This window comes from Enhydra lutris, unplaced genomic scaffold (assembly GCF_002288905.1).
Source record: "Enhydra lutris kenyoni isolate GAN:26980312 unplaced genomic scaffold, ASM228890v2 scaffoldscaffold12, whole genome shotgun sequence".
Classification (NCBI taxonomy): Eukaryota; Metazoa; Chordata; class Mammalia; order Carnivora; family Mustelidae; genus Enhydra; species Enhydra lutris.
The window spans coordinates 532,156-554,843 of NW_019154096.1; the positions used below are offsets into that span (position 1 = coordinate 532,156).

General features: G+C 44.1%; 1 protein-coding gene across 1 annotated transcript in view; it reads left to right on the plus strand.

Annotated features, from left to right (window-relative positions):
- Positions 1–22,688, plus strand: part of LOC111145065 (contactin-associated protein-like 3) — a 151,826-nt gene that overhangs the window by 18,694 nt on the left and 110,444 nt on the right. Inside the window, 2 exon segments of the mRNA XM_022499678.1 lie at positions 4,828–4,938; positions 13,597–13,790. Coding sequence (XP_022355386.1) covers positions 4,828–4,938; positions 13,597–13,790 — 305 coding nt within the window.

The window sequence follows — 22,688 nt, forward strand, 5'->3', positions numbered from 1 at the left end:
CTTTGAGGATCATGAAACTAAGCAGCTCAAACTTGCAGTTGTTCAAACCCATGGGATGCCCAGTTGGTGCCAAGTGTAGTCCCACAATGGGTAATGGCCAGTCTGAGCACACAACACATTTTCAGGGGTAAGTGAGGGTGGGGGTGGCTGAGATGGGTTTGGAGAATTAGGCATGGGTCCCTAGAGCAGCCTGTATGCGATGCTTACAGAATGTCCTGTCGCTTCTAGGGGGACATTACCATCACACACACATGCACAGGTGTGTGTACTTGAGGGTTGGAGACTGGCCAGTGCCCCTGAATCCTGGCCAAGGTCAGTACCACCATCCAAAGTGCTGACAGCATGGATAGGAACCTGTACGGATTGGGACTCTGTAAGCACACACCTTGGGAGGGGAGGCGTGGGGGCCCCAGACGTTCACAAAGTTCTCAGTGGCCTTGATGGGCCACCAGAGATCGGGGAATATTGGAGCAGCAGGCTAGCTCTGGGCCTCATTCCTTCTGATGGAGAGAGATTCCCAGATATCTTCAGGCTTTTCTGAGTCCAGATGTCCTTGCTGGTCCAGTGGCCAAAGGGCACCCCTGTGTGGGTCTGGGCCTTGATTCCAGCTGCCCACCTGGGAGGAGCAAGTAGGGCCGGAAATGGAGGGGAATTTAGGTCATACTCTCTGTTCCATTCCAGGGACTGGAGTCCATTGTGATATGCTAAAGGATGAAAAACAAGCAACAAATAAACAAACATGAATTTTCTGTGTTGAGGAATTTTTAATCTCATCCAGAAGATAAGGCATCTTGAAAGATACCACTTTCACATAATTGAGTACAAACTGAATTTGAAGTGTCAAAGAAACCAGAACAAATGTATTACAGACATGCTGTGGCTAACCAACGGAGTCTGTCTGGGCTTCTTTTCTGTCTGTGGGGAAGGGTAGATTTAAGTAGTTTTAGAAGGAGATCAAGAGCCTAGAAAACCCCCAGATCAGCTCAGCTAGAGTGGAAGGACTAAGTCAGCTCTATTTTCTCCAGTTGTGGGAAGTTCAAAATTTCTAGGATTTCACCTGGAAAAAATATATATAATTTTAAAAAACAGAAGCTGGAATATTGTTTTATAATCTCAGTCAAAGGCTGTTCTGCTGGTAAGACGTACAATAGGCTTTCGATTAAAATGGCATTGTAATAGGTGCACCTAGTGAGACAAGGTTTGGGTATTTCGTAAATATGGATTTATTATATCAGAATGCACATAAGGATGTCTCTGGCACTCTGATCTGAGTCATACATAAATCATGAACAATTGTGGTGTCTTTGTTTTTTCTCTAAAACCCATGACAATGGACCATCACTTTTCCTTTAGCATTCTTAAGCCTCTCTGAGAACCTCACTTGGAGTACATTTGAACCACTGAAGGATGAGTGCATTTCAAAATTAAGATTATTCCATGGACTCACTCTCATTAATACGGGTGGTTATTATGAAGGGAAATAAAATTGCTTTAGCTTACTTAACTGTAATATTCTCTATTTTCATATGTTAATTCTCATAAGCTTATTATTTGTACTCAACTTGCTTTCCCCTCTAAGTGATAAATAGTAGTTGTTTAAAATTGTTTTGCCATCTCACTTGTCAAAATCCACACTTTGTGAATAATTCTTGTACTTTTTTTTTTTTTAAGATTTTATTTATTTATTTGACAGACAGAGATCATAATCAGACAGAGAGGCAGGCATGGTGGGAGGGGAAGCAGGCTCACTGCTGAGCAGGGAGCCCAATGTGGGGTTCGATTCCAGGATCATGACCCGAGCCAAAGGCAGAGGCTTTAACCCACTGAGCCACCCAGGTGCCCCATAATTCTTGTACCTTTGAAACATTTCAGGAATCATCTTTTTTTTTTTTGATAGAAATAATATTTATCAGATTATTCATGAGAATGATACTCATTTCGTGGGATTCACATGTTTTGTAATGATGCGAAGAAAAAAGAAAATTAAATTGGGTCTTGACAATTTTTGCTTCAGGAATTGTGGTAGAAAACCTAAACATTTCAGATTGAAAATAGTAGTTAATGGAGGTTTTGGATGGCTCTGGAGGCTTCACGTTACATGGATTAAATTCAGTTAGAAACACGCTGAATGCCTGGGAAACACTGTCCAAATCCTGAACCTCTCCTCTCCAGGTACCTTATAAGGATGTGACCACCTTGTTTTTGACCACACAAGTCCTTGACTTCTTCTATGTTGGAGTAAATTGGAAAACTGGTTTTGAAGCCTCTAAGTTAGGGTTATAAAAAAATTGTCATTTAAAAATAAATTTTATAAATTGTTCTTCCAAAGAAAGATTACAGCACAAATGCTATTACTTCTTTTTTTTTTCTTTTAAAAGATGAAGCCTCATATGCCTTCTTTGAAGAAAGAATAAAAAAATGACAATATGGTTTGGAACGTTGAACACTGCCTTTTACATCTCTCTATGGGGAACATGTCCTTATAGCATCTTTTGAAGGAACTTAATAAGTGTTGACTTGTCTTAGCAGAGTGAGAATAATAAAAGCAAATACTTTCAACCCTCAGCAGTCCTCTCAGTGTGTGAGTCCCCATTGTACTCCCTGCCATGTTGCTGTGTGAGTTCCGTTGTATTATTGTGTAATGGCCCACTATACAGTTGTGGGGGTTGGCTCCCCATTGCATAATTGTGTGATATCATCACTGTCCAGTTGTATGATTCCCCATTGAACTGAGGAGAGAACTGAGGCTTAGAGAAGAGTGGGTGACACCCAAGAGTCGGCAAGGCTGGTGAATGCCAGTCCCACCCAAGTCCGGTTGCAAAATCTATACTAGCTTCAGTGGTGAGATGACAACAGTGTGAGCAGAGAGGACTAGCATCAAGACAGAACCCTAAAGGAGACTGTGTGGGGCCAGGGCTGGGAAGAGAGCAGGCTTCCCTAGACACACAATTAATGGCAATAGCCCTCTCTTGCTGTCAATCTGCTGTGTAATTTCAAGGTAGTGGTGAGGTCCCTGGGACCCCCTGCATACAGGGAGACTAATGCAGGCCTGTTCTGCTCAACGTGCTAGACCCTGAGAGACTTCTAGGCTAACTCTCGAGTTAGCTCCATTGACCATGACCTGTGGATAATACCCCTCTTCTGGAATTTTCTGAAGTACTAACCATACCCCAGTAATAGGCCAACACTTTGTGCTGCCTGTGCACACACCCATCATGGGGGCTTCCTAGGCCTTGCTGTGCCACAGACCCCTTTGGGACTTTGCTGAAGTCTGTGTCCTCTTCTCATAACAATGGTTATAAATGCGTTATATATATATATATATATATATATATATGCCAGTTACAGTGAAGGGCTGATATCCATAAATCAGAAATTGTAATATAATGTCTCCTTTGTTATTAGCTCATTAAATAACAAAATCTAGTGCTGAGTCAAATACAATTATTTGGAAGTAAGGAGGAACATAAATGATACTTCTGGATATCCATGAAGATTGCTATAAGACTGTCTGTAACTTATGATGGTAACAAACAAACAAAAAAGCATGGGCACTACTGAAGATGCTGTGGTTTGTCTATGCTCATGATTAAGAAAATGCTGAATTTTAGCTGGAGGTTTAGTGAAAATAAAGATGTAGTTTTTCTCTGTCTTCGCAGGCTCCTTAAATCATGTCTGTACCCCATGTTATGAACTGCTGAGTCATGGTTCCCCAATTCCGTTTCTATGAAAAACCCTCTTGGGCCTTTGTTGGACTTCTAATGAGTCTTTAGCTCAAACTGGGGATGACTGAGCATTTAAAAATGCCGTCTTCCTGTCTGTGATCACGGGAGTCTGTATTTTACTCAGTTTTTCTTTAATGTCATTCAGTACAGTTTTTATAATAATCCCCATAAATGTTCTGCACAGCTTTGTAAGATTCATTTTTAGATACTTTGTGTATTTTGTTATTATTTGCTATTCTAGTTACCATCAGACCCCAGCTAGAGTTTAAGATGAAATCGGTTTTGGGATGTTGAGCTATTAAACCAGTCACTTACTGACTTTTGGACTTTCTGCCTCAGCAGTCGTATCACCTGGAAGTGATGGTGGTTGCTTTTATACTTTTTCTTTCCCAAGTCTCTCCTTTTAATTCTTAAATGTTCTCTTATGTACTGATAGGACTTTGAGAGTGGCTCTCAGCAGAAGCTGTGATGCCTATTAAAGTCTTCCTGATTTTAAAGGAAATTCTTCTAACAGTTCTCCACTGAGGGGCAGTGGGCTGGAACCAACTTTTAGCAGCCAGCAAGAGCCGTTCGTTCACTTTTCATGAATTTTGTAAGCCAGGTGTTAAAACACAGTCATTATTAAAGATTAAGTTGTATAAAGTTATAGTTAAGTAAATAATGTTAAAAACAAAGGTAAATTCACCACGTACTACTCTCTTTCATGGCATCTCTTGTCTATGCTCTTGAGGTTATTTTAATCTCTTAATCTGCACGGTGGAAACGCTGTATAATGAAGTGTCATATGTGACCCTCTTATCCTTGCGATGGTTGGTGACATCACACTGACAGCTGGGAATTTCCCACAATGGGAGTATGTACACCACAGGAGATGGCGAATGCTACCAATCAGGGGTTTTATTTTCTTTACCACCTACTAACACACCTCTGATCAAGACTGATGTTTGCCATAGGTTTTAGCATTTTCTTGGCCTGTTAACTAAAAGCAAGGAAAGGAGGGAAGAGAGGAGGGAGAGGAAGAAAGAAGCAGGAAGGGAGGGAGGGAAGAAGTCAGGAATGCCTGGAACAGGGGATTAATCTGAATTTGGGGTTTTCCTCACAGATCGCTGTGATGTCCCGCTGGCATCCACATTGCCACGAGAGTCCTTCAGCTGCTCATCGCAGCTGTCCAGGAGCTACGGCCCGGGGTTCGCAAGTCTTAATCGCAGAGATGGTGAGTCTGATGCTGTCTTGCTGTTAGCCCATCACGAGTCTTTCTCAGAGAGAATAACGACCATTCTTACTTAATATTCATTCTTGTGGCTCAAAGAGTAATTATATCGCATTTGGGTGGAAATGAAGAAGAAGGTTCAGCATTGTATCATTTCTAGCTTCCTGCATCTGTAGCATTCTTCTTTTCTGTTGGTTCTGACTTTTCCCTTCCCTGTTGATGGTCGTCAAGTAGTCATAAATGAGATCCGAATTAGAAGGAAATTACTGGAGGCTCCAGATTATTGTCATCCTTTTTTAGTTTCAGAGCACCCCACAGAGGGGTGACTAGCAAGTGTGCTTATTGTGAGTAACTAAAACGACAAACACGGGGCTCCTGGGTGGCTCAGTGATCTCAGGGTCCTGGAATCAAGCCCCACATCTGGCTCCCTGCTCGGTGGGGAGCCTGCTTCTCCCTCTCCTCCCAGCTCCTGCTCTTTCTTCTATCTCTCTCACTCTCTCTCTCTCTCAAATAAATAATCAAAGTCTTAAAAAAAAAAAAACCAACAACAAATGAATGAGCCAATGTCACAGGCACTGGGAACACCCAGCAAGCCGCTGGCTGGCACCAGTGAGGTGGGAAGCTGCCACGGGGTAGTGATGGGGAAAGAGCCCCATCCCAGGACCTAGCCTGGGAGGAGCCAGGGCAAAGCCTTCTGTTGAAAATAGATTCCGATCGTACCTTTGGGAAGGGAGCTGAAGGCCTCCTTTCTTGGGGGGGGGGGTGTTCGTTCATTCATTCTTGCTCCTTGACTGTCATGGATGAAGTTGCTTTCACTTTTGCACAAATAATAGTTCAGCAGACTAATACATGCACTGAAAATGCAAATGTTTTACTACCTTGAAAAGGGATAGATTAACTTTTTTGGTGAATGATCCATCCAGAAAGTAAAATTTTAAATTGACTGTGTCCCCCCACCCCCCAAAAATTGACTGTGTCCCACGTAAATTCTGAAGATTATGATGATGGAACGGATCTTTTGCCTCCCTTTATTCAGTATTTCTAAGATCACAGTTTAAGTATAGCTTGAATTTTATTGTGTCCTCAAAAGTCAAGTGCAGGAACCCCACAAGAGATCAAATAGACTGATAGGGCCCCTTAAGGACACGCTGGAGGATTTTGGTGAGTTTGGGGGGTGGAGAGATCACACCACTGAGGACTACCTTCATGATCTTTTACTATGAGGTAAAATTTCTGGCCAGATATTTTCTCCTCCAGATAGTTATGAAGCATCAGTCATGATGACTTTCAGTCCTCTGCTGAAAATAGCCTCTCACTGAAGCCAGTTTTCAATTAATAATCAAATGATCAAATTTACTATTTTTGGTCTGCTGGTTCCTCTAATACCAGCTTAACATCTAAACTTTGCAATGGTTGCCCAAAGACTGTAAAAATCAAATAAGCACCATCCTTAATTAGTTTAAAGGATCCCAAGGGGCCTGTGTATTGTGTTTCAGATTTGCATATACAGAATATCTTTATGATTCAGGCCTCTGGTCCTGTCAGTGTGGTGGCACTGTGAAGTTTATAAGCATCAGAAGGGAAAATCCCAGTGTTTAAGATGAATTTATTTCCATTATACTTAATTAAAAAATTAATAACTTAGACTATCATAAGCAACCATTGTAAAATTGTAAATAGCAAATGTATTTACTATAGTCAGATCACTCTTTGCAGATTTAAATTAAATTTTTAAGAGCGTGACAATCAACTGATGAGGTTCTTTCTTGTGGCTGTTGCTACTCTGATTGTACACAATACATAATTCATTAAATATTCCTTCATTTTACCATCTGATTTCATACCCATTCCTAAGGCAGGATTCAGACAGCACGGTTTGTCAATGTTCCTTCTGAAGGATTATCTATGCATATTTTCTGTTGAAAGCCAGCATCTGGGTGGCTCAGTTGGTTGGGCCTCTGCCTTTGGCTGGGCACATGATCCTGGGGTCCCTGGATTGAGCACTGCACCAAGCTCCCTGCTCATAGGAGAGCCTGCTTATCCCTCTGCCCCTCACTCCGCTTGTGTTCTCTCTGTCTCTCTTTTTCTCTCAAATAAATAAATAAATAAAATCTTAAAAAAAACCAAAAAACTAAAGCCAACATCTCAGATTGTTTCCTGGAATTTCTTTTGACTTTGTAAATGCTGGAGAACACTTCAGCTTAGGATATTATGATGTAAAATGTGGACTGTATAAAATACGGAGGATTATAATAATGATGACGGTGATTCTTCCTATGTAGTAGTTGTAGCTTTTTTGAAAATTTGGTGCAAGATCTGGTGATGGAAGCCATGTTAGACAACTTGATTATATGATTAAAGTGTCCTTGGTCTATATTATGGTACCTGGAGGTCTGTCTTACCTCCCTATTTTGCCCAGCAGTCTTTGAGCTTTCAATATTCTTATGGAAAAGTAGAACTATCTGAACCTTCATGGCTTCTACCAGGGATTTTGTATGTAGCTGATCGTTGCATCTACCTGATGTATAAGGTAGTAAGACAATAGTCAGTACATAAGTTTTCTTTATTATTTTTAAAGAATTGATTTACTTATTTTAGAAGGACAGAGCATGTGAGTGAGGCAAGGAGCAGAGGGAGAGGGACTAGCAGACTCTGCACCGAGCACAAAGCCCGACATGGGGCTTGATCTCACGCCCTCCAGATCATGACTTGAGTGGAGAGCAACACCTGAGAATTTGTTTAAGAAGAAAGGCTGTGATTCAGATCACTTCTCTAAGAAAAGCCATAAACACTTTATCTTTACATTTATTTTCCATCCAGCCATGTTCATCCACATTCCCCCTCCTAGGAATTTCCTTTCCAAGGCCCCTGGCTAAGGATTCGCCAGCTAAGGTGGCCTTCCTGTCTGCCAAAGTGGTGGGGTCCAGTTAGCAATCCTTCCCGAGGCACCTGGGATCCCGGATGGGTCACAGGCACCATATTGAAATTGACATGGGAGTCCTGAACTTCTCCTTTAACCTGTGACTCAGGAGGACCATAGTCAGGGACAAGGGCTGCTGGGACCTCTCCGGGTCCCTCGTGGTCAGCTGCTCTGCTGCTGTGAACGTGAAGGGAGACCTCCCTGGACTAGGGGCTGATGGGGGGATGGTGATCCCAGGGCCCCCTGTTCTCTTTCCTGCCATCCTTGCAGTCTGACTGTTGTCCCGTTGCTGTGTTCCTCTGAGGAAATCGGGGGAGTGGGGTTTGCTCTGACGTGTTCACGTGCCATCCTTTGAATGCACCCCCCCCGCACCGTGCTGCTCATCACGTCACATGATGCTCAGGCCTCCCCATTTTTGCATTCATTACAGTACTCTGTTTCCTACAGCAGGTAATCAGTCCACGACTCTTTTCATCAGAGGCTCTCATGGCGTGATTACAAACAGTTAGGAATTAAGCCATACAGTGTCCTTCAAGAGAGTGCAAGTTTTAGCATCAGTGGAATTTTCTTTCTTTTTCCCCAGAGGCATTTGGCTGACTGAGAAGTCACAAATGGGTGGCTAATTTAGTTGTCATGGTTTTGTCTTCCGAGCAGCTCCCCCCTGCATTTCCTGACATGATCCTCCACCATACTGGATTTTTTAAAAAGGAGACATTGCCTTGAGAGCATGCAGCTGAGCTCCTGTCAGGAGCAGTGGGCTGGCTGGCCTCCTGCCCTTCTGGGGCCCTGGACTCCCCACGTGTCTGCCCACAGCAGAGGGAGGTGCCCCTGTTCCAATGGCATCGGGGGTGATCTGATATCCCGTCTGTTCTGCGTGAGTCAGGGGGCCGCTGAGAGGATGCCCTCCTAGAATTAGGGCACGTCCAGAGCTGCACTCTTTGTAAACACAGAGATTTCACAGGACATGAATGAGGTCAGTCACACATTTTATTCGGTCATAAATGAAGGATTTATGACCTGTTTGGATCGTGATAGGCTTGCTGGGCAATTCTTGTTCTGTTTCCACAGTGGGAAATTGGCAGAACCATCTCATGTTTTGCAGGGCTAGAACTTCCAATGAGTTGGAGCTGAGAGCCTCCAGTCAGATCTCAGTGGGTCTCTACTACATGTTCAGGAGTCTGTGTGAGGACAGCAAAACAAAACATATGGGACTGACCCATTTTTGTCTGTTTTATGCAAACAGAGCTGCAGTCAGAACACTTCGTGCCTAAGGGCATGGAAATCTGTCCCTGGGGAGGTCACACGTGAATGCCTGTGGGGCACTTTCTCTTCCTCAAGATCACTGGCACTTAAAGCAAACTCAGGGTGACAGGTGTGCATCGAGCACATATTTTCATTTGACTTTCAAAGGGTCTGTTTACCAAGCCATTTCGGGCGTCTTTGCATTGCACGTAGGAACCCGGCTCACACTGAGGCAGCTGCGGTGACCGTTCCCCTCCAGGTGCCCTTCGTGGGAAATGTCCTCTTCTCCCGGCTGAGGGCCCCAGGCAGGGTTTCTGGGCCTACTCCATCCTGATGGCTGGAATGCTACCTGGACACAGCTGGTGCTGCCTCTTGAGGAACCAGAGTTGCAGCAAATGCCTTAATGCCCTCAATAACAGCAGCGTCTGACCCAGGCTTCAGCTCATTCAGCCCTGGGACCCCTGAGTGGGGAGGTCAGGAGGACCTCAACACCATCGCCAGAGCCTGTCTGCCTGCTGGCCCCTCTTTCCTGGGGATGCCCGTCACCTACCTGGGGACACCCGTTGCCTTCCTGGGAACACCCATGACCTTCCTGGGGATGCCTGTCACCTTCCTGGGGCAGGCAGCAATGGGCTCCTGCTTCTCTCCTGCCCTTCCCACTCCTGCTGGGCCCTGCGTAGAACTCAGAGCTAATGAGGAAAGAACACCATTGCTGGATGAGATCCCCTCCCAGACAATGGAGTATTGATCGCGGGGGGACACTCCCCTTGGCAACAATTGTAGCAGAGCCACTTATGTGCTCAGCATAGACACTCTGAAGATAGGTAGGTCTGTTCACTTCCAACTGACCTGCTTGACTTCTGCTCTGTGGGTACCTTTTCTCCCTCCAAATTCAAGTTAGTTAACACATAGTACAGTGTTAGTTTCAGGCTAGAGTTCAGTGATTCGTCATTGCGAATGACACCCAGGGCTCATCACATCGCATGACCCCCTTTGTTCCCACCACCCTGCTACTCCATCCCCCGCCCACCTCCCCTTCCAGCCACCCTGGTTTCCTGGAGCGAAGAGTCTCTTACGGCTGCTCTCATGCTTGCTGAAGCTTGAAGAAAGCGTGAGGTTTGGTTCTTCGCCCCCGGGGTCATGTTCTTCTCTGCATAAAGCCAACGTTCACACGAGCACGTGTTCCGTGAGCACCAGGGGCTGTGGTCACCGTCATTGCCATTAGCGGACAGAGCAATTCAGGCCCCGCTGAGAGTTCCCTAGCCAACCTTTCCTCTCCCCAAGGAAGTGTCCCTGCCGCTGTCAGGGCCACCAAAGCGGGGGGGAAGCAGTCACACAGGATTAACTAGAGACGGAAACCTTCCAACAGATCAATTTAAATACAGTCTGACTGGTGGTCAGCAGACAATCTTGAATAACTGAGGAACTGCAGGGAGAAGTCTGTGCAAGGGGTTGAGAGTGGAAGGGGCCCAAGCTTTCATCCAACACCCTCACAGGAACCTCAAGTGCTGTGTCTTCCTCATCAGCAGAGCAGGAACCGTCACGCCGGTCCTGCTTGCTGGGTGTGGGCCTTGTGGGGTCCCACATGGGGTCCCGGGCGAGGTCCTTGGCCCATCACGCATGCGCGACAAGTTTGACTTTCTTCGCCATCTTACCTTTGTCTGGGAAGAAGTGCAGGCAACAGACCTTCAGTGATAAGGTCACCAGAAATCTCAGCACCAGCGCTGTGGCCCCTCAGGCACCTGGAAGCCGCGGTGGGGACGGCCGTTGTAACGGCGACTGTCATCCAGCACCCGGCAGCCCGTGGGAGGGACGACACTGGGTGCTGCACATATCCTCCTGCCATGCCTCCCTCACTGCCGCAACACACAGCTAGCACACTGTCCCCAGGAGGGAGAAGGATGTTCTGCGTGGGGTGACCTTCCAGGCTCTGCAGTTTGCTCTATGCTGGTGGGGCCCCCAGATAGGTTTTCCTTGGTACACATTGTGACACTGTATTCAGGAAGGGGCAGAGGTGGGAGAGAGGCAGGTGACGGGGGCAGGGGCTGCACACTCCCCCTGCACATCGGCCCTCAGCAGCGATCTGGGGGCACGGGGACCTTGTTAGCCTGCTGGAGCGAACCGCCCCTGGTATAGCGGATTCTGCCGTTCCATGCCTGTCGCTGCCTCAAGTTCATCAGATGGCTTGACGTGCATGCCAGAAGCATGTCCTCACCGCAGGTCAGGATGAGATGTTCAGGGTTGGTTACCTGTGGGTGGGGGAGGCTAGTTGACAGGTAGGCAGCTGCACCTGTGGGAGAGGCTGGTCCCAGGGCAACATGCCAGTGGCATCGTGATCTGTTTACTGATTTGCTTCCCTGCACGGGTGACGCCATGCTGGTGATACTTCCTGGCCTCGAGAGAGGTTAAAATTCATGGGGAAAGATGGCAGATTCCAGCAAGGGTATCATCAGTACCTTCTACAGAACTCTGCTGTGAACTAGGATGAGCCCAGATACAGAACATCAGTAGTCCCTCAGAGATCTAAAGTGATCTGTAGGAAATTTCGATGTGGAATCTCCATGTTAAAATGATCTGCTGAATGCCAACACCTAATTTTTAAGGTTATTTTTGTGACGATTATAAAAATCATGCCTGGCTGACAAGAAATGTCCCTTGGACTGTGAGTGGCTCTCAGCTAGAATATAGAAAGACTTCCAGTCATCAGCTGCGAGTGGGGCCCTCGGACAAAGCAGCAGAACCAATCTTGTCACGAGAGGCAAGGAAGGGTGGCAGAACTGGTATGGGCTGAGGACACAGAGGAGACTCGATGTGTAAACAGCCTCGTGGTGCAGAGGAGTGGGGTCAGTGGGGACACTGGGGAATCCAAATAACGTTTGTCATTGCATTTATACTGTACCCATGTAAATACCTTCATCCTGATAAAAGCCCCATGACGATGTAGGATGTTAACTTTGGGGGGAACCAGGTAAAAAGGAGACAAGAATCCCCTTTACCACATTTGTATCTATTTGGGCAATTGGAAGTTATTTCAGAAGAAAAAGTTAAAAATGCATTATAGAACAACCCAAAATGCAGCACATTTTGGATTCTGGGTCAAAGAAAAATGCATTGTGCTTGCAGTACTTTGAGAGGAAAATTTGGAATACTTGAACGAAGATTCAGTCTGGGAAATCTGGGTAGAAAGAAATGAGAAAGAATCTGGGTTCTCCTGAAGGCCGTGCTTGAACACTGTGGTGAAGGGAGGACGTGGTGAAGGGGAAGATGTCGTGAAGGGAGGACATGGTGAAGAGACGTCCGTGCCCGCCCCCTGGGGACACCCCCAATCCTGATGCAAGCGCCCCACTTCCGTTTCCCTCCCAGCCATCCTGGGACCATGTCACACACTTCCTGACATACACCCAGCCCTACAGGCCTTAGCAAACCCAGTGCGGGGGTCTGTAAAATCCCCTCACGGGAAGACGGTCAATGCGGTCTAATGCGTTAGGCCTCATTATGACAACCTCAAGCGAGGTGTCAGACGCTGGAGAAAATTGTTTTCCAAAACCCCTCTTATCATATTACAGGTGACTTCCATGACTCGTGTTTTCTGGACACAGATAATTGGCAAAATATCAGTTCCAGAAGGTGTTTCAAGCTTATTTTCCAGTTTTTTAATTACTTATTAATTTAAAACCAGAAACTTCAATGTGATGTCTAATTCCAATTTCAAAACCCATGTTTCTGGGACCTGGAAGAACAAAATATGTCCCAACACAGCCTCTGGGAGCATACTCTGAGTCTGTGTCTCATCTGTTTCTCACTGGACATGACAAAGCCTCATGATATCTGCTCTGCACCTGTTGTCTCGAAAACCTAGAATGTCCTTGTTATTCGCTTGCTCTGTGTTCTCCCTCAAGCTCCTCGCTGCCCCTCAGGCTCTCCCTCCCTGCGCAGGAAAACCTTCACATCCACCCCTGCCGCTCTGCATTTCGGATGGTTCTTTGAAATGCCTGTTTCTCACATGAACCTGTAAGTGTATCGGATGTCGGGTTTGCCATCACCACCCTTCCTATCCCATCATTCGGTACGGTACTTCCTCAGGTTGGGATTCCAGAATTAAGCTTTTCTAGTTCTACCACGGTCTGCATGTTTTCCTTCAGGTCCAGCCAAAGGTATGTCATACATACAGGCCGGTGGTGACACGAGTCTCAAGCAGGGATGCGGTGACCTGGTGTTTGATCAGCCACCTGTTGCCTGGGACCGCTGGACACCCGAGAGTCAGGGTTATGACCGAGAAATCAGAGCAATTTATGAGGAATGTAGGATTCATCTCTTCACTTAACCCATGGTTTTAAGTGCGTGTGTGTCTGTTGTGATCATTGGGGGGTTACATGTTCTAGAATTTGGAATTCTGATTTTTGTAAGTTTTATTTATGATCTCTTTCTTCACAGGATAATGTAGGTCTTAATGATTTCTTTCCCTTTACTATTTTCTCCTGCTTCTGTTTCCCCTCAAGGGGCCGGTGGCTGGTCTCCACTTGTGTCAGATAAATACCAGTGGCTGCAGGTCAACCTTGGAGAGAGAATGGAGGTCACAGCTGTGGCCACGCAGGGAGGGTACGGGAGCTCCGACTGGGTGAGCAGCTATGTCCTCGTGTTCAGTGACGGCGGGAGGAACTGGAAGCAGTACTGGCGAGAAGAAAGCATCTCGGTATGTTCCTTCCTGAGAGTCGTCTCTCGGTGTGAGTTGTGTCAGTCACTGCCTGTTGCTGCGGATCTGTCGACTGAGCACAGAGACAGAGTCCCCCCAAAGTACCTGAGCGTGTTTTCAAGTGAATATAAGATGCGTGTGGCCCTGTATGATCTATGCGCTAAGTCAAACAGCCCTGTGCTGCAGTGAAACACTGAAAACATCTCCCCGTTGTTCCTGGACGTAGTGTACAATCGAAGGGGTGAGGTCATGTGCAGCCTAGTGTAGTTTCCCTCCCAGAGCCCGGGAGTTGGTGTCAGTTGTTTAGCTAAGTAAATTCGTTCTTCCAAGTCCTCCGGTTAAGTGAGATTTCTGAAAGTCTCCAGACACTGACACACACGTCATGGGCAGTCTCCGTTTGGACGATGGCATGTTGAGGGACACATGTCTGGCTCCAGCAGGAACCTGGGCACTTGTGTGGCCCCTTGTCATTCTCCCAGGAAAGTACCCAAGGACAGTGGTCAGGAGACATCTGGGCACTTGCTGCCCTCGGGATCCTCTGTGGCATTCCAGAATGATGTGTTTTGGCTGCCGTCCCAGTCCCGCCTGGGCTCGGTTCCTAGAGCTTTGCCATCTTGTTCAGAGTTCCCCCACGGTGCCTCTGCTGATGGTTTCTCTCTGGTGGGAGTGAGATGCAGAGCAAGCCCAGCGGTTCCCTCCAGGTTTGGGTGCCAGCAAAGAGAGCTGCTCAGCATTGGGAAAACCCATTGCCTGCCTCATCCCAGGCTGGGGACTTGCTCAGCATCTTGGGGCATCTTGGTTCAGGGAAATGCAAGGCAGTGAAGATGGCCATCCTAGAAGTCTCTGGTTTTCTGTGGCCCTTGTCTGGACAGAGTGTCTCTGAGCTCAGTTCTCTCTGTCTTTCTGGTTTTCATATCCTTTCTCTCTGAAGCCGCTGTCAGGAAATCCTTCTTTCCAGCCCTTATACCTCTTGTTCCCTGGATCACTCCAAACCTGGAGCCTGATTCTGAGGAACTACTGTGGGCCAAGCATGAATCAGAAGAATCAAGAGATTAGGAAAGGGGACATAGGGGAGAGGCAGCTGGAAGTTCCTGGCTCCATCACCACAGGCAGAGCCTCAGACGCCTGCCACTTGACTACCAGTCTCCCCGCAGCTCCCCGGCAGGGGGCTGGACAGCACCCCAGAGCCAAGGCTCTCCATTCATCAATTCCATGTCATTTTCAAATCTCATTTTAAGTTTTTCCTTCACACTTTGTGACTGAATGTGCTTCGGTTTTGCTTTCTGCTTCTTACTCCTGATGTTAGCATTGTGACTCCCAAGTTACACTTTTTTTTTTTTTATTAGACATTTTATGTTGTTTGTGGAAGGCGGATTTTGTTACCTCGGTCCTGCTTAGCTTATTGGGCACCTCTGGAGATGATCCACTGCTTTGCAGTCCCTAAGAAGCCCAGTGGGGACAGGCCCACAGACAGCTTTCTGGGAGAGGCTGCTACCCGTTCTTGGGGCAGGGGGCTGTTTCAGTCAGACCTGGCTGCTCAGCTGTACGCCCTGCCCCCATGCAAATCATAAGGGGGTGGGAGGGGAAGCCTCTGCTTTTATCCTAATGGAGTCATGGATTATAACTTCCTGTGTTTCACTACTCTGTTTGGATTAATGAGTCAGAGTTCATTACCCTGAAGATAAAAGGTGTTGGTGGTAGCTACATCTAGGTGAAGAGACTGGGCATTCTGAGTGCCTGTGGGGCTCAGGTGGTGAAGCGTCTGCCTTAAGCTCAGGTAATGATCCTGGGGTCCTGGGATCGAGCCCCGCCTCAGGCTCCTTGCTCAGCGGGGTGGCTGCTTCTCACTCTCTCCTGTCCCAGCTCATGTGCTCTCTCTCAGTGTATGGACATGCATTCTCTCTCTCTCAAATAAATTAATAAAATCTTAAAAAACAAAAACAAAAACAACAAAAAGAAACACCAGAGTGGGCATATTGGGGCCCTCACCGTGTGAAGTTGGTGGTGGGTATATTCCCACTCTGTGAGGACAGGTGAGAAATTGTGCCAAGTGTCCTGCCACTCTGTGACTCGAAACGAGGCATGATGGCAGGTGGTCCCATGTCACTGCCATGATGTTGGGGGTGGGCATGGTGGCTGATGCACAGGGTGACCAGGAGATCTGCACTGGGGGGCGGGCTTAGGTGGGGTTCCCCATCACCCCAGGGAGTGTATGTGCAGGAATTGGGTTTCTCACTGCATCACAAATCAGGCTGGGTCTCATTCACGTTAACGAAAGTGCACTTTTTGTTTAAGTATTTCTTATTGTGGTAAAACAGACATAACATAGAAGTTAACTTTGTTACTATTTTTAAGTAGATGGGTCAATGGCATTAGCATTTTCACATTGTGGTCCCTCCAGAATCCTTGCCATCTTGCCAGACTGAAACTCACTGCCCTCTAGATACTAATTCCCCATCCCTCCCTTTCTCCAGACCCTGGCAACCGCCATTCCACTTTCTGTCTCCGTGAATTTGACTCATCCGGGCACCTCATCTAAGTGGTGTCATACCATTTTGGTCCTTCCGTGACAGGTGGATCTCACGTAGCATAATGTCCTCTAGATCGATCAGTGCTGGGGCGTGTGTCGAATTCTGAAGAATGTTTTACAGCATGTCTGTGCCAGTTCTGCTCATCTCCTCTCCTGAGGGATCCGTGGACTTTTCCACCTTTTGGCTGTAGTGAATAAAGTTGCTGTGAATTTGGATGAACAAGTATCTTTGAGACCTTGCTTTCAGTTCTTTTGGGTGTATACCAACAAGTGCAATTCCTGGATTCTGTGGCAATTCTATTTTTAAGTTTTTGAGGAGATGGCTGCTTTGCTGCATTACATTCCCACCAGTGCACCACGGCTCCAACTCATGCTCATCAACACATCTTATTTCCCATTAAAAAAAAAAAATAGCCAAAGGGTGGGAAGTGGTGTCTCACTGTAGTTTTGATTTGCATTTCCCTGATGACTTCTGAAGTTGAGCATCTTTTCATGTGTTCATTGGGCATTTGTATATTTTCTTTGGATAAATGTCTATTGAAGTACTTTGAGCATTTTAAAATCAAGGTGTTTGATTTTTTGGTTGCTGGGATGTACAAAGTTCTTTATATATTCCGGATATGACCCCTAATCAGATAGAGAATTTGCAGATATTTTCTGTCATTCATGGGTTGCCATTTCACTCTGCTGATGGCATTCTTTGAAGCACAAAAGTTTTAAATTTTGATGTATTTGAATTTATCTATTTTATCTTATGTTATCTGTGCTTTTAGTGTTCTATCCAAGAAATTATCATCAAATTTAATGTGATAAATCTTTTGTCCTGTTTTTCTTCCCTAAGAGTTTTTATAGCCCTAGGTCTTATGCTGAGAACTTTGATTCATTTTGAGTTAATTTTTGTATACGGTATAAGATGAAGGTCCATTTTTATTCCTTTGCATACTGTTATCCAATTTTCCTAGCCTCGGTTGTTGGAAAACTGTCCTTTCCCTGTTGAGTAATCCTGGCACCCATGTTGAAAATTATTTGTAGATCCCTTTGCAAAGCATTAACATCTTAAAATATCAAGGTTTCCAAAACATGAACATGGTATAGCCTTCCAGTTATAAGTGTATTCTTTCATTTCTTTCAGCAGCATTTCATAGTTTCCAGTGTACAACTCTACTACCTCTTGGTTAAGATTATTCCAATGTATTTTATTCTTCTTGATGCTGTTACACATGAAATTGTTTTCTTAGTTTCCTTTTTAAATTATTCATTGCTGGGGTATTGAATTGCAGCAGATTTCTGTATGTTGATTTTGGTCAACTATCGTTGTTTTCCTGGAATCTTCAGGGTTTTCTACATATGAGATCATGCCATCTGCAAACAGAGATAATTTTACTTATTTCTTTCCAATTTGGATTCCCTCTCATGCCTAACGGTTCTGGCTTGTACTTCCAGTATTATGTTTAGTAGAAGTGACAAAATCTGGCATCCCTGAATTGTTCCTGATCTTAGCGGAGAAACTTATAACCTTTCGCTGTGGGGTATGAGGCTCACTGTGGGTTTTTCATATATGGCTCTTATTATGTTGACATAGTTTCTTCTATTCGTAGTCTGTTGAGTGCTTTTATCATGAAAACGTGCTGAATGTTTTCAAGTGCTTTTTCTGCATCAGTTGAGATGATCATGTGACTTACCCTTCCTTTCGTAATGTGACCTATGACACTGATTGCTTCTTGTATATTGACTCATTCTTGCATTCCAGGAATGAATCGCACTTAGTAATGGTGCATAATCCTTTTCATATACTACCAAATTCAGTTTGCTAGTATTTTGTTGATGATTCTTGCACTGGTCTTAATCAGGGATGTTGGTTGGCAGTTGTTTTTTCTTGTAGTATCTCTGGATTATGGAGTAATGCTGGCCTTATTGAATGAGTCAGGGAGTTCTCTCTCCTCTTCATATTTCTGGAAATGTTTAAGAGGATTGGTGTTGGCTCTTCTTTAAATATTTGGTAGAAATCACCAGTAAGGCCATCAAGTCCAATGTTTTTCTTTTAAGGAGACCTGATGACTGATTCAGTAGCCTTACTTGTTATGGATCTGTTCATATTTTCTATTTCTTTTTGGGTTAGTCTTGGTGAAATTTCATATTTCTAGGAATTAATCCATTTCATCTCAGTTATTTTTTACTATTCAGTGTTCACAGTATTCTCTTATAACCCTTCCCTATCTATAAAATCTGTCGTAATGACCAACTTTCATTGTTGCCCTTAGCTGTTTGAGTATTCTCTCTTTTTTTAATTAGTCGGTGTCACTAACGGCTTGTCAGTTTTTGATTTTTGAAGAGTCAACTCTTGATTTTGTGGATTTTCTCTGTTTCTACTCTCTATTTTGCTTATCTTGTTTTGTTTATCTTATTTTTATTCTCTATTTTGCTAATTTTTATTATTTTTTTCCTTCTGCTGCTTTTGATTTCATTTCTTCTTTTTTTCTAGTTCCTTATAGTGTAAAGTTAGGTTGCTGACTTGGAGATATTTCTTCTTTTTCAATGTCAGCATTGATAGTTATAAATTTCCCTGTTAGCACTTCTTTTGCTACATCCCATAAGTTTTGCTAGGTTGTGGTTTTATTCCCATTTGTCTCAATAAATTTTCACATTTCCTTTGTGATTTATTCCTTGACTCATTTGTTGTTTAAGGTAATTTTCAATTTCCACATATTTGTAGATTTTCCAGTTTTCCTTCTGAAACCTTTCTGGTTTCATTTCATTTTGATCAGAAAAGATAAGTTTTCACAATCCCCATCTTTCTAAATTTTTTAAGACTTGTTTTATGGGCTAACATCTGGTCTATACTGAAGAATGTTCCATGTCTTTTTGAGAAAGATGTGTATTCTACTCTTGTTGGATGAAGTATTTTGTAAATCTCTGTTGTGACCAATTGGCTTATAGTCTTGTTGAGGTCCCCTAATTTTTACTGATCTTCTGTCTGATTATTCTGTTTGTTATTGAAAATGCGGTATTGAAGTCTCCTTCTTTTATTCTGTTCAATCTATTTCTCCCTTCAGTTCTGTCAGTTTGATATGTAGGTGCTCTGATGTTGGCTGCTCATTTATTTATAATTCTTATATCCTCTTGGTGAATAGACCTCTTATCATTGAATAATGTTCTTCTTCATTGCTTGAAACACTTCTTGCCTTAGTCTGTTTTATCTGATATTAGTATACCCAACCCTGGTCTTTTGGTTACTAATTGCATGGAATATCTTGTTCTATCCTTTTTACTTCCAACTCTATGTTTGTGTCCTTACATCTCAAATGAGTGTGTTATAGAGAGAATAAAGTTGGATCCTGGGTTTTTTTGTTTTGTTTTTTGTTTTAGTTTTTTGGTATCATTCCGTCAATACAGGCCTTTTGATTGGGGAACTTAATTCACTTACATTTAAAGTGGTTACTGGTAGGATGGCCTACTATTGGCATTTTGTTATTTGTTGTCTTTATGTCTTAACTGTTTTGTTCCTCCTTTATTGTCTTCTTTTGAATTTAATTTTTTTACTTGTTTTGATTTATACATTTTGATTTAATTTTCATTTCCTTTTCTGTAAATTCTATAAATATTTTCTTTGTGATTTCTATGGGGATTGCATATAATATCTTAAAGTTATAATAACCTGTTTTTACCTGATATTTAACTTTATTGCATACAAAAACCCTTCTTTTCACCCTTCTACCCACACCTTATTATTTATTTATTTATTTATTTATTTATTCACCTACACTTTACACTACTGATGTCACAAATTACATCTTTATATATTTTGTACTTAATAACATAGGTTTATAATTACTATATATACTTAAACATATATTCATGGCTATTTGTTGTAAATCTTGTAAAAGAATAAAAAGTCAATTTATGTATATGTATTTCAGTAATTTCTCAATAAAAATGGAAAGGAGTAACAATTTAAAAGTACAATAATACTTTGTTAGTTTTTGTATTTGTCCATGTGTTTGTCTCTCCTGAAGAATCTGATATTTTCATATGGCTTTGAGTTGCCATCTAGCATCTTTAACTCCAACTGGATAGACTCTCTTTAGCATTTCTTGAATGGCAGATCTAGTGGTAATGGACATTTTCAGTTTCTGTTGTTGATCTGGGAATGTCTTTCTTTCTCACTCATTTTTGTAGGACATTTGCCTAATGTTGAATTCTCCATGACTTGCCTTTTTGCCTGAGGAACCCACTGATAGTTTTACAGAGGCTGCCCTGTATATGATGAGCCACTCTTCTTTTGGTGTGGGTCTGTTTGTGTTTATCCTACTTGGCATTTGTTAAGCTTGTATTGCTATATCCATAGCTTTCCTCAGATTTGTGAAATGCATGGCCATTATTTCTCGCAGTAACTTCTCTGCCTTTTTCTCTGTTTTTTGTCCCCTGCATGTCCCATAATGTCTATATTGGTCAGTTTGATGTTCTCCCATCATAAGTCTCTCAGGCTCTGTTCACTGTTCTTCCTTTTTTTCTCATTTTACTCTTCTGTCTCAAATGTCTGTTTCAAATGACCTATTTTCAAGTTCGCTGAGTCTTTCTTTCTGTTTGCCTTTGCTATTGAACCCCTTAAATGATATTATTTAAATTCAGTTTTGTATTTTTCACCTCCAAAATTTCCATTTGATTGTTTCTAATAATTCCAAATTCTTTGTAGATATTCTCATTTTGCTCATATATTTTCTCAATTTCCTTTAGTTCTTTTGTCCATGTTTTCCTTTAGCCTTTAGAGCATATTTAAGGCAATTGTTTTAAAGCCTTTCTCTAGTAAGTCCAAAGATAATCTTTCTTTAGGGATGGTTTCTGGAGGTGTATTTTGTTCCTTTGAATGAGCCACATTTTACTTCTTCTTTGTACGCCTTGTGATCTTCTGTTGAAAATTGGATATTTTTAAAAACAGCCCCCTCTCCCAGGCTTTGCATGCTGGCTTCATGCAGGGGAGACTCTCGCTAATCAGCTTGGCATGCATTTTTCCCATGCCTTTCTTGTCCCTCCATCTGAGCACGTGCTCTCTTCCCAGGTCTCTCATTGATATGGCTGCTTTTAATGCTTTCTTCTCTGTTAGGCTCATGCCCTTTCTCATTTTAGGGATGTTAGCTGTTCTATTGTATTCCTCAATCAGTAATCACTTGCTCCAGATGTCTGTGTCTGTAATTACGTTTTGGACGGTTTTCACAAGTCATACTTGCTGCTTCCAGTGACGTTCCACTTCTGTGGTGTGAGCCACTTTTGGTTGTCTGAACTCTTGTTGAGTGTCCCAAGACCAGTCCCTCAGGTATCCCCTAGACGGGTTAGAAATCAAAAGGTTGCAGATCAGTCCACTCTGCTCTCTCTGGTTTGCAGTGGGGACTAGCTTGTGGTGACCACTCTGCTCAAGCTGTTCTGCCCAGCACGGTCATGGAATTTCCTGCCCTGCCACATGAGGCTCATTCTTGACTGGGCACTCACTGGGTTGCTGTGACTCTTTGGCCATCCCCATAGTTCCCATATGTTATTTTGGTCAGTCTCTAGTTGTGTATTTGGTGTTTCTGTGGAGGGAACAGGCCTGGAGTTTTCTTATGTGTCTTCTTGCTGACATCACTTTCCTGAATTTTTAAGTAAGTTTTTAAAATATCCAGTCTATTTCAAAATGTGCTGGTACATACATGTTCATGTTCTGTTATTTTTATCTGACAGTTTCCATATGTTTAAAATGAAAACACAGTGTTAGTGGGTTCCAGTCACTTGTGGAAGAAGAGGTCTTTACCCTGCCAGCCTGGCATGTGTGATGCCTAAGAGGACCTTTAAACTGCACAGGGATAGTGTCACTTTTACAGAGACTGAGTGACCGCCATATAAGTGGAGAGGCTCCTCTTTGCACACAGATCTGCTTCCTGCACTGAGGGCTGGTGTCCTTCTCTCCAGATGCTGCTGGAAACACACCACGTGTCTGGACGCTCATAGCATGAAAGGGCACTGCCAAGGCTCCCGGGTACCAGGGACCATCCCACTGGTGCTCAGGCCATGACAGTTACTGTAATAACACGCCGGTGACCAAAGCAGCCTTCCCTCCTCAGGGGAGGTTTGTGGGCAGTGTGTGACACTGACAGAGAGCTGGAGCCCCAGCTGGGACCAGCACTCAGACAGGCTTCTCACCTGTCCCTGCCAACCTATGGCAGTGTCCTGTGTGCCTCGGTTGCTGGCTCTGCAAAGCCCCTTCGCCCTTCCCTCCTCCAGCCCATTTTCAGGCACCCACACTTCCCATTTCCTAACAGATGTTTCCCAAGGGCCAGCTGTATGTGACCGTCACCCGGAGGGGAAGCAGTGCCATCTTGGGGACTCACTAAATGACC